The sequence below is a fragment of the Pogoniulus pusillus genome, chromosome 25, assembly GCF_015220805.1.
Source record: "Pogoniulus pusillus isolate bPogPus1 chromosome 25, bPogPus1.pri, whole genome shotgun sequence".
NCBI classification, from domain to species: domain Eukaryota; kingdom Metazoa; phylum Chordata; class Aves; order Piciformes; family Lybiidae; genus Pogoniulus; species Pogoniulus pusillus.
In genome coordinates this window covers 9254212-9266911 of record NC_087288.1, presented here as the reverse complement: position 1 = coordinate 9266911, position 12700 = coordinate 9254212, and the positions used below count along the sequence as shown (strand labels likewise).

Below are 12700 nucleotides of genomic sequence, written 5' to 3'. Positions count from 1 at the left end.
ATCTAAGCACACATGAAAACCAGAGCCAAACCCCCCAAGCAGCAAGGGGAAGCAATCTGACACAGGCAAATGCTGTGGGAGGCAGGCAGCAAAACATTATTCCAAACTATTTCATTCCTCATAAGTTCAGAGTGGTGACAGAAAGAAAGAAATCAGACTTTGTTTTGGAAAGCCATCCACACCCTTTCCCTATTGCCTAGCCTCAGAATTCCCACTCTTTAGCACAGCTGTCTCCACCTGCTGTCTCCAGCCAGGTCAGATTCAGAGCAGAAGGCTCCTGCCGAGGGTGCTTGACAGGGCAAGAGGTAATGGGCACAAACTTGAACATAAGAAGTTTTATCTAAACATGAGGAGCAGCTTTGGTGAAGCACTGGAACAGGCTGTCCAGAGAGGTTGTGGAGTCTCACTCTCCGGAGTCACTCAAAACCTGCCTGGACGCGGGTTCTAGGTGAACCTGCTTTGGCAGGGAGGTTAGAGTAGATGACTTCCAGAGGTCTCTTCCAACTCCTGCCATTCTGTGAGCCAGGACCATTTCTGCTCAGCACTGGCCATGTCTGAAGGGTAAACACCGGGCTGGAGTGGCTGCCATGAAACACATGAGGTGCATACAGGTGCTGGCTTGTCTCAGCAAAGCTGCTTATTGGAATCTGTGCTTTTATAAGCAAAAGCAGAGCTCCAGCTGTGCTTTTGGAGTGCTGTGTAGGCTTGTGTAAGCCTGTGCCTTTCAGAAGTGAAAGACAGGAAGGATCAACCACCAAGGGAGGTAAATATCCCAGCCACTGATCCCAGGCTGACAACAGTCTCCCTGGACTGCTGACTGCAGTATTTCAATGCTACCCTCTCATGTCATGTTCTGGCTTGCTTAGGTGACTCCTCAAGAACCCTCTCCACCCATCTCATCTGAGGTGAATGAACACAGATACCTGGGTGCAGTACTCAATCCTCTCCAGGATTATGGCAAAATTTGGCCGGTCTTCAGGCTGGTGCTGCCAACACTGGGTCATGATGCGGTACCTGAAAGAGTGGAACGGGAGATGCTCATAAACAGCAGAACCTGTTAGTACACAACAGCTAATCACTGCAACTTAGAAACCAGAGGCACACCTCACTACTCTGATCCCTAGCAAAAGAGCACTCTGCTTTTCCTGGAGCTAGACAACTGAGGTACTGGTAACCACGGAAACATGGCCATCAGGAGTGAAATACACAGCATATCAGAGAACTAACTCATTCACCCCAAATCCCTTGGACACTAAGGGCAAGCAGGGCTGCAGATGATGGACCCCAGACAATCAACTCCCCCACCCAGGCACTGATAAAGGCTGGGCAGTGACTGGCCTGAGAGCAGCCCTGAAGAAAAGGACTTGGGGGTGCTCATAGATGAGAAGCTCAGTATGAACTGCCAGGGCACACTTGCAGCCCAGAGAGCCAGACAGATTCTGGGTTCCACCAAGAGGAGTGTGGCCAGTAGGTAGATTGATACTCCCCCTCTACACTGCTCTCACAAGACCCCCACCTGGAGTACTGTGTCCAGTTCTGGAGCCTCTGCTACAAGAAAGATATGCACATGCTGGAACATGTCCAGAGAAGGGCAACAAGGATGATCAGAGGACTGGAGCACCTCTCCTATGAGGACAGGCTGAGAGAGTCAGGGTTGTTCAGTTTGGAGAAGAGGAGGCTCCGAGGAGACCTTATTGTGGTCTTCCAGTATCTGAAGGGGGCCTAGAAGAAAGCTGGGGAGGGACTTCTTAGGGTACCAGGTAGTGATAGGACTAGGGGGAGTGAATCCAAGCTAGAGGAGGGGAGATTGAAATTAGATGTTAGGAGAAAATTCTTCACCATGAGGTTGGTGAGAGACACTGGAAGAGGTTGCCCAGGGAGGTGGTGGAAGCCCCAACCCTGGAAGATTTTAAGGTCAGGCTGGATGTGGCTCTGGACAACCTGATCTAGTGGAGGGTGTCCTTGCTCATGGCAGGGGGTTTAGAACTACAGGACCCTTGGAGTTCCTTCCAGCCCTGGCTAGTCTGTGATTGCATCATTAATTCACCCACCCAAAATCCCTTGGACACTAAAGGCAGGCAGGGCTGCAGATGATGGAGTGCAGTTCTCCCTGCCTGAGAAGAGCCTCATGCACTTGCACTTTCACAGCTAACCTAAGACACAGAAATATGAGACCATCTCTGACCAAACCAACAGTGGTCAGTACTTCTAAAAGGGGCCCTGCATCAGCCTCAAAAAGAGGCAGAGAAGTGAAATAGTGGAGAAGTTACCAGCACTCAAGTCCAATAAGGCAGATCAGCAACAATAAGATCAATCTTCAAAGTCTTTAACTTTTGACTAGAGGACAGCACTTGAAACAGAACCTTTTTGCATGAACATAACACCAAAGTTAAAAATCTCATACACAGGGCCAGGGCAGTTTTTAGGTGGATCCATCCTTCCTCCATTGGTGACAAACTCCAGAACCTCCTGGTTACTTTTGCTAGGGTAGGGCATGTATCCCAACGAGAATATCTCCCACAGCAATACACCAAAGGACCTGCATACAGAAGCAAAGGAAAACAAAGTGAAGGACATGAGAAAGACCATCACCAAGGGGAGATGCCCTCAGGTGCAGCGCTGTCAACATTGCTTCCTGCAGGCTGTGCTCAAGAAGTTTCTGGAACTCGCTGCTGCAGGATTCAGACATAAGTAAGCTTCATGGCTGTACTCGTGGACTTTGAGTCACCTAACAGATACTGGTAGTTGACTACGAGAGAGTGAAGTCTATGGCACAGGTAGACAAATATTGTTGCTTTGCCCTCGAACTCAGCATGGCTCAGCTAGATGTGAAGAAGGTGAAAGTCAGCTTATGCTTTTCTGAGACATCAGCCACTGCTGGAGACAGGACTGAGTGGGGCAGTAGCCAATTATGTCCACCTTTCTCTCTTGAATATTGTGGCAGTGTATCCCCACCAATGCTCTGAGCCTCACAGCCCTCACCTGTTGCTCAGTGCGTAATAAAAACAATCTCGCTGACACTGCAGCCCTGGGGACACTGGCTGGGACAGGACCCCCTCCAAAGCACTGATCTGGTCAGATGCTTGGAAATGACCATCCTGTTGATTAAAACTGCAAAGATCTGCTTGCAGCAATGGGGAACTCTTCTGGGCACACAGTGACCAGACAGGCAGCAGTTCAGCTGTATGACAATATGCCTCCACCCTTCTGCTTAGGAGCTGTGTTCTGACCAAGTTCTTCACTGAGAGAGTCATTGGACACTGGAATGGGCTGCCCGGGGAGGTGGTGGAGTCGTCGTCCCTGGGGCAGTTCAAGGCAAGGTTGGATGTGGCACTTGGTGCCATGGTCTAGCCTTGGGCACTGTGGTAAAGGGTTGGACTTGATGATCTGTGAGGTCTCTTCCAACCTTGGTGATACTGTGATACTGTGATACTTTCCCCAACACACATAGCCTGAGCTCTTGCTCCCTCTTCATCCAATTTCCCCCCCCCCATTCTCTGGTCACCACTAACTCAGAAGCTTACAGTGCTATGGCAGACCAGGACAAGTATGAAACCTGCAATACAAGATAAAGACAAATTGTAGGTGTAACTGTGTTAAGATCAGAATCCAACGATCAACCCAACACCACCATGGCCATTAAACCACGTCCCAAAGTGCCATGTCCACATGTGTCTTGAACACCTCTAGGGATGGTGACCCTACCACCTCCCTGGGCAGCCTGTTCCAATCCCTGACCACTCTTGCAGGAAAGAAATTTTTCCTAATACCCAATCTAAACCTCCTCTGGTGCATCTTGCGGCCATTTCCTCTCGCTCTACTGCTAGTTACTAAGGAGAACAGACCAACACCTACCTCACTAGCAACCTCCTTTCTGGTAGCTGTAGAGAGACAAAAGGTCTTACCTCAGCCTCTTTTTCTCCAGACTAAACACCTCCAGTTCCCCCAGCTGCTCCACACAAGACCCTTTCTCCAAATCCTTCACCACCCTCATTGCCCTTCTCTGGACCCACCCCAGCATCTCAATGTCCTTCTTGCAGTAAGGAGCTTGTGGTAGTTTACTACTCCTCACATAAATACTATTTTAGATTAGATGGGTAATTTTATGCAGAGAATGGAATGATATGGAAGGGATGGGTTGTGGTATTCTAACCCTCTAGCCTGGTTCTAAATTACAAACAAAGAAACAGGAACTCTCTGGACATTTTTGAGTAAAAGGTAAATAAAGAAATGGATTTGATACAAATGAAAAACAAGGCTAGGTCTGTATGATTCCATTCACTTGCTGGCTTAGTTTGCTGCACAAACTATTCTTCCTCCTTCTCGCTTTCCTCTCTCTGCAGTCCTGCTTTCCATTACTCCCTTATCTCTTTCCTGACCTTTTGCTGATACATTGCACCTGTGAGGCACTGGTAAAGGCAGGGGGTGGATAAGAAGGAAGCTGCTGGTAGTCCTTTCTGGATTTGTCCAAGGGGGTTCTTGTTGTTTCTGAATTGTTAATAACTGTAAATATATTTTGTATACATACATTGTACTTTTATGGATCCAGATTTTCAGCCTCCTTGTAAATATGGCTTCATTTTGCTTCCACACCTTCTGAGCTAGTCTGGTGATTTATTCTGGGGGTCAGTTCAACCCACCACAGGGATGAAAACTGAAGCATTCTCCCTCACTGGCAGGATTGATCCTGCGGGAAGTCTTCTGTGCTGCTTTCCTCAGTGTGGAACTAAAGCTTTCCTCCCTGTAAGGTGCAAAGCAGCACTTGCATCTGTCTCAACCTCCCTCACCTGCCTGCTCATCTCCCTTACAGCACAGGTCTCATCTTTCTGTTCCCTTGTCTTCTCCAAGATCTCTGAAACTCCCAGCTTGTCTTTTCAGTAAAGGAGAAATAGAGAACACGTGCTTTTAACAAAATATGATGACAAGCTGAGGGATTTGGGGCTACTCAGCTTGGAGAAGAGAAGGCTCTGTGCAGACCTCATAGTGGTCCCCCAGTACCTGAAAGAGGCCACAGGAAAAGTTGGAGGAGGACTGTTTATAAGCGCTTGTGGTGATAAGAAGAAAGGCAGTGGGTTTAGACTAGAACAGGGTAGATTTAGATTGGACATTAGGAAGAAGCTCTTCACTGTGAGGGAGGTGAGACACTGGAATGGGTTGCCCAGAGAAGTTGTGGACATATCACCCCAGGAAACGTTTAAGATCAGGCTGGATGAGGCTTTGAGCAACTTGGTCTGGTGGGAGGTGTCCCTGCCCGCAGCAGAGGGGATTGGAACTAAATGATCTTTAATGTCCCTTCCAACTCAAGCCTTTCTATGCTATTCACAGTTTACAAAAGAGGTTACAACAAAGACAGGCTGAGCAGAGAAGGAAAGGAAGCTCACCATGTGTCTGTTTTGGATGTAAATATTCCTTCCATGAAGGCCTCAGGAGGCATCCATTTGACGGGCAACATCGCACACCCACCCTTCCGATAGTAACTGGCTCTGCAAAAGCAAACAAAACAAAGTCAGGCAAGAATTCAGCAGGTGCCATGAATTCAGGATTTCTGTCATTATCCTGCAAATATTCAAATGATAAGCCTCCTTTAGGTAAATCAGCATAGCAGGGAAAATGCTGAAGAGACCTGTTCCTTCCAACAGAAACAGTGTGAATGGGCAGATGTTGGAAAGAGTCCTCTCATCTCCCTCTTGACCTGGTGAATCCTGGTTATGCTTATCTGTGTGCATACTCCTAGTGATTGCTCACACAGTAAATTGCTGCTGTCAAAGCCACCCTCCTACACTTTTCAGCCACAGCAAGATCTCCATCTCACCTCAGACGTGGCCACCTTGAGCATCCCCACCAAAAATAATCAAAGCCTGTCCCATATGTACTCTGTCTGAAACTCCACAAGTGAAATTTATAAGAGTGAGGCGTTTGATGGGGAGGATGCTTGGCCACTAGACATGGGGCAGTAGAACAAAAACCACCTTCCACGCTCCTAAGACAGGAAGTGTCGTTGTCATCATCACTTCAAATGAAACCTGTAAGCCCCAAATCCTGTATTGGCAGCTGCAGGAGGCTGCTTGTTCCAGCTCACTGTTCGTGACCACACAGCCTGGCCATCCAAAGGATATTCCTGGGCACAGAAACATGTGCAAACTTCAAAGGCACCTTTGAAAAATCAGCACCAAAAATCATCTTGGCAACTGGTGCTGCTGATTGTGTGGGAGCCACAGATGCTGCTTTGTTTGAGCAGAGTCCCTTTCTGACAGTGGGACAGAGGAAGGGCTCTTTGTGAAGGGAGAGAGAGGAAGGAAAAAAGCAAAAGCAGCTCTGATACACTTGGGGTTTTTTGAAAGTGGCACTCTGTTCAGGCTGTGCTACTCTCAGATCTCCAGCTAAGTAGAGTCAGTCCTGGTTTAGTAACTGCACAGGAGAATCTCCAAGCAGGAAAAAAGGAGGACAAAGTGCTGGAATAAACTGTGTGGCTTACTGAGTACAAGGCATTCCTTCCTTGGAGTCTGAGGCAAATCAATTCCTCAGCACAGCAGGACAGGGTGCTGCTCTTCTGGAGGTGCTATATGGAAGATGAGAAATCAAACTGCAGCCCTCGCTGCTCATGGTCATTAGAGATTTCCTGGCACTTCTTGCAAGAGCAGAGTAGTTAACCCTGTGTCTTGGCTGAATTCCAGGTTGGGTGATTACATTTTCCTGACCTTCCTCTGCACCTTCCTCCTTTATCTGCAGTAAATTGAGAAGATTTACTAGTGACACCAAACCAGAGGGGCAGAGGTAGCATCAGGAGAGGGATTAAACTCAGAATGATTTGGGACCACAAAACAAAAGTGCACATTGATGCCATTCATTGTGGAGAAAGTGAAGACAAGAAACTGAGGACAGAGTACAAGAGGAAGGAAAAATGCCTTCCATGACCATCAGACTTCATTACCCAGAAGAAAGCTGTCAAAGTGGGAAGTCTCCAGATCAGAGTTAAGCTACTATTGAAGGTAAGCACTAACAAAGCAGTATCTGGGATTCATAGGGTGGGTTCTCTCCATTCTTGCCTTGCTAGGGTTAGGCAGAGCAGTGCAGAAGCCTGCTCCCCTGCACAAATTATCACTCCTTTCAGTGAGCTTCCCCTGGCAGATACCCTGGGCTCAGCTCTGCTACCTGTATATATCCCGGGCCATTCCAAAGTCTCCAATTTTAGCCACTCTCCCAGGCCCTCGACAGGTAAGGAGGCAGTTCCTGGCAGCAATATCCCTACAAGAAGAGGGAAGAAAAGCAACAGAAAGAGGAGAACCACTTAATCATTCACCAGTTTTGCAAAGCAGTAAGAAACCGAAGAGCAGCACCGATTTCCTGAGCAGCAGAGAACCCACCACAGCCAGAAGAGGCAGTGCTTATGGGTAATTCACAACCTTCCAAATTCCAGTCTACCCAAACAGCAGAAGCAGTTCTGCACTCTAACATTTCCCCTTTAAACTTCACAGGGCATCTACCAGCTGAAGCCTCCTTTTACCTCAGGAGTTGTTTTTAACTCTCCAAGGAATTGCAAACAACAGTGGGGCTGATGTCAGCTAGTCCCATCGTGAGCCATCTGATGAAGCACTGGAATAGGTTGCCCAGGGAGGCAGTGCTGTGGCCTTCCCTGGAACTGTGCAAAAACACCTGTGGATGTGGCTCTTGGGGACATGTTTCAGTGGCTGTGCTTGGGTCAATGAATCACAGAATCAACCAGGTTGGAAGAGATCTCCAAGCTCATCCAGTCCAACCTATCACCCAGCCCTATCCAATCAACTAGATCATGGCACTAAGTGCCTCAGCTCAATGATCTTAGAGATCTTTTCCAACTGGAACAATTCAGTGGTTCTGTGAAGCTGGTCTGGGGAATGATCCACTCACCTGCTCCTAGCCTGCTTGTTCAAATATTGTCAAGTGGGTGTTGTATTGTCAGAGACAGGAAATGCAACAATGTACAGGTGTTGTTCTGGGCCTGAATCTGCTTATGCAGGCAAAGCTCCAGTTCCATCTCTGCTGGGCTGTAGTAAACCTTGGGGTCTGAATAACGTGCTGGCATACCTTGTGGGTAACTGTCAGAAGAATGAACTTCAGTCCCTCTGGACCAGACTGCCCAGAGAAATTGTGGAGTCTCTTACTTTGGAGACTTTTAAAACTCACCTAGATGTGTTCCCGTGCGAGATGATCTCCAGAGGTCCTTTCCAAGCCCTCCCGTTCTATGATTCTATGATCTCCACTCAGTAGAATCATGGAATGGTTTAGGTTGGAAGATACCTCCAAAGGTCACCTAGTTCAACCCCCCATGCAGTGAGCAATGGCATTTTTCACTAGATCAGGTTGCACAGAGCCCTGTTGAGCCTCACCTTGAACATCTCCAGGGATGGAGCCTCAATTACTTCCCTGGGCAACCTGTTCCAGTGTTCCACTCTTCTCATGGTGCAGAACTTGTTCCTAACATCCAGCCTAAATTTACTCTTATTTCAAACCATTGCCCCTTGTCCTGCCACTGCAGGCCTTTGGAAACAGTTTCTCTGCAGCCTTCTGGCAGGCCCCCTTCAGGTACTGGAAGGCTGCTATTAGGTCTCCCCAGGGTCTTCTCTTGTCCAGCCTGAACAACCCAGTTCCCTCAGCCTGTCCTCATAGCAGAGGTGTTCCAACCCCCTGATCATTTTCATGGCCACCCCATCAGGTCTATGTAGTTTCTATATTGAGGGCTCCAGAGCTGGATGAAGTACTCCATGTGAGGTCTCACTAAAGCAGACTAAAGTGGCAGAATCACCTCTCTGGATCTGCTGGCCATGCTTCTTTTGCTGCAGCCTAGGATGCCATTGGCCATTTGGGCTGCAAGCTCACACTGTCTGCTCATGTCCACCTTCTCATCTAGCAGAACTCCCAAGTCTTGTTTTCCACAGCTGCTTTCAGTTACCTCACCCCCCAGCCTGCATTGATGACAAGTGTTGTCCTGGCACAGATGCGGCATCCTGCACTTGGTCTTTTTGAACCTCATGAGGTTCACCTGGGCTGGAGTCACAGCCACTTTCAAGAAATCTGTTCAGCAGGAGTAGGTAACAACACTCACAATGTGTTGCCCTTCTGGCTGTATTTGTACAGGAGCCCTTTGGAAGGGAGAGGAAAAGGGGTTCAGAATGAGTGGAAAGGCACTGAGCAAAATTCCTGATGGGGAGAGCTTTGATGACTTCTATCATAAGACTGTGTTTCCACCTGCAGAGAAGACAACCAGGCTGTGCAAGTGCAGGCACTGAGACAGAGCTCAGGATCTCTGGTCAAACTACAGACCATTGCAACCTGATTTGAAGCAGCTTTTCTGTTAATTGCTTCTATTGTTCTGATGGCATCTCCCTTGTTGAAAGGTATCCAGCCACTAGAGTGCAGCAGGACATAAACATATGGAGCAGGGCACTACAAACCAGTGTCTGCATGTATGCAAGTCATGCCCCTACTGACACAGGTGCACCCACCTACCTGTGGATGAAATGGTTCTCCTCCAGGTACTGACACCCACAAGCAATGTCACGAGCCACGTGGAGCAAGTCCAGCATGGAAAGAGAGGAGGGCTGACCCTGCCAAAAGACAAGAGACAAACGTACATTAAAAGCAAGACCATTCCTCACTGGCATGGCCCTGGGAATCAGCCAACAAGTGATGTAGCTCATATGTTAGTACACCAAGAGATTACAAAAAGGCACAAAAGAGAGCTCATATCCATGAACTGTGCAAATGATGCAGAGGCACAATGTCATATACATCCTAGGGACAGAACCAGAACAGCTGGATCTGACTTCCCAGCTCCATTGGGATGCCCACAGAAGAATTTCCACCAGTTCCCATGGGAGTCTCTTCTGAACTTTCAGCATGATTTTCAAGGAGATCTGCAACCTGAACTGGGCCTGTTTCTTTGTATTATTGCTAGCTCTTCTTTAAAGTCACCTTGAACAATGAGAATGACATTTTCTGTAAGGGCACGAGTCACATTTTGCTCTTTCCCTCCTCCACATCTGTGTAGGCTTTGTCTTGCCCCTCAGAGCACTGACACAGCTTTGCATAGCCAAGGGCAATGGAAGACTAAGGCTGCCAACTCCTTGTTCCTGCCCCTCTGATGAAGTCTACAGTCCTTGCCAGCAGGAGCCAGATGCTTTAGTGCAAAGGGCAGGCTTTGCACTGGTTAGTGTTTGCTGGCCACTGAAGCCAAACCATCAGCTTCTGCACTGAGCTATGACTTAGCAATCCCTGTGCCAGTCTTGTGGGGGAGGAGAAGAAAGATGTTGCTGCTAGCAGGGTGGTAACAAACAACTGGGTGGCAGTGACTGTTTATTACACATCAGCCATTTGCTATGTCTTCATCTGTGGCCTTAGTTGTTGGGTCAGACAAGCTTATCCCACTCTCTGTCTCTCTCTTATGACACTGACCATTCTGCCCATGAGTCTCTTCCACCTATGCACAAACCAGTGACCAGGACTGCTGGCTTTGCTCTCTGTTGTGATGAATCACAGAACAGCTTGAGATGGAGTGGACTTTAAAGGTCATCTAGTTCCAACTTCTCTAGCATGGGCAGGGACATTTCCCTTTACACAAGGTTGCTCAAAGACTCATCCAGATTGGTCTTAAACACTTCCAGGGATGAGGCATCCACAACTTCTCTGGACAAGCTGCTCCAATGACTCACTACTCTCATAGTAAAGTGGACATTCTTCCTAATGTCCACCTAAATCTACTCTGCTTTAGTTTCAAACCATTGCCACTTGTCCTGTCACCACAGGCCTTTATAAACAGTCCGTCCCCAGCTTTCCTGTAGCCCGCTCTGGCTTCCTGGACCCTTCTTTTCTCCAGACTGAACAGACCCAATTCTTTCAGCCTGTCCTCATAGGATAAGTGCTCCAGCTCTGATTGTCTTTGTAGCTGACCTATAGACCTGCTCCAAGAGACCAAAGATACCTCTATCTGATGTGATGCCAAGCTGACCATCCTACTTGATCTAAACCATGGCTAACTGGGACTAGAAATAAGTCCAGGCTCTGCAGCAGTTAACTTTTCACGCTGCTGGTAAAACCTAAAAACATCCTAACATTTTCCAATAAGATAAGGAAAAACTTGGTCTTGACACCTGATTAATGAAATAACTGGAAAATGCTTCACCTCTGTGTGAGCAATGTCTGGCTTTTTCAGTGCCATAACAGAAAAACTATGGATCATCTGTCTATCTATTTCTTTTGTTTACATAGTAAGTTCATTGCACATCTGCACTGAACTGATTCTTTAAAACATTTCCCCTCCAACCTTTCCTTCTGTAACTATTTTCTGAAAGCATAAAGCCTCTCCCTCCACTCCCTTCTATGAGGAAGGGGGGACAATCTCTGTGCATTCAAGTGACTCACCAGCTACACAAGATGGCTACAGTAAGAAAGGATGCAGATGCCACCTTCCTCCTTTTCCAGGCATGACCAAAGGGAAATGAGTATCTCAGGCTACCCATTCCCTCCTCTTCTGAGGGAGAGTCAAAAAAATGAAGTGAAAACAAGGTAAAAAGCTCCATTCTTTACTGTGCAATCGATTCCAGACCTGAGCTATAAAACAAAGCAGTCAGGAGGCTGAAGCCTCAAGCTGATTTGAACAGCATAGGGTTTTTTTCCTCTTTCCTCCCTTCCCCCCCTTCCTTGGATGAATTCCTTTTATTTGGCTAAATACAGTCCTAAAACAGATGTGATTTCCCAGCCAAGGGCAATTTAGCCATGTAATTTGTTTGAAAAATGGAGGTTTGGGATTCATTTTGCAAGGGGAGCAGCCTTGAGACACCAAAGGATTCACTTTATAGCTTTTGCTCCCCAGATGAATGGGCAATGGCAGCTGCAATGCACCACTGCTCAGAGCAGCGGTGTGACACCTCCCCAGGTGAGACTGCATCTTGCTAAAGGTGAAGGGAATTCTGTGTATTGTTCAGTGTAATTGCTGCTCTGCACAACAGGCTGCACAACACAAAGGAGGGGAATGATTTCTCTGTGTATGATTTATCTTCCAGAGCTGTTCTTTGGTTGCTGTGCTGTGTGTGAGAGAGATGAGTGCTGAACTTCTCAGAATGGACAATTCTGCAAAGCTCATAATGAGTCTCTGAATCTAACAGACTGCCTTTCTCCAGGGGAAAGGATAGTTCTGTAATAGATGTGAAACTTAATTAGAAATGGACCACAGACACCCTTCAGGGCTGTAAACCCTGGACCCCATGAGAAATACGAACCTGAAGCTCATGGGGTAGACTGGGCTGGCACAAAGTGACAATACTGCAGCAAGAGTCACTGCTGTTGTATCCATGATGTTGGATGAACATCTGCCTTACACATATGATCATTCTTACTTGGAGCCCAGAAAAATTGTTGCTGCATATTGCTTGCATTAATTGCATGAGGAACACAGGCAAACAGCATGCAGTAAATAATCTGTGCTGGAGCACTGCCTTGTGAGGAAAGGCTGAGAGACCTGGTTTTTTTAGTCTGGAGAGAAGACTGAGAGGGGATCTAATAAGTGTCTATAAATATCTGAGGGCTGGGAGTCAAGAAGGAAGGGACAGGGACAGCCTCTGCTCACTTGTGCCCTGTGATAGGACAAGGGGCAATGCATGTAAACTACAGCACAGGAAGTTCCACCTCAACATAAGGAAGAACTTCTTTACTGTAAGGGTCATGG

At 47.5% G+C, this 12700-nt stretch overlaps 1 protein-coding gene across 2 annotated transcripts in view; it reads right to left on the bottom strand.

Moving 5' to 3' along the window:
• The window catches only part of LOC135186555 (ALK tyrosine kinase receptor-like), a 203259-nt gene that overhangs the window by 1985 nt on the left and 188574 nt on the right, over positions 1 to 12700 (bottom strand). For both annotated transcript variants that reach the window (XM_064164356.1, XM_064164357.1), the window contains 5 exons: positions 9487 to 9584; positions 7153 to 7245; positions 5382 to 5483; positions 2405 to 2539; positions 924 to 1014 (listed from right to left, as the gene is read on the bottom strand). In XM_064164356.1, coding sequence (XP_064020426.1) covers positions 924 to 1014; positions 2405 to 2539; positions 5382 to 5483; positions 7153 to 7245; positions 9487 to 9584 — 519 coding nt within the window. The remainder of the gene's footprint in view (positions 1 to 923; positions 1015 to 2404; positions 2540 to 5381; positions 5484 to 7152; positions 7246 to 9486; positions 9585 to 12700) is intronic.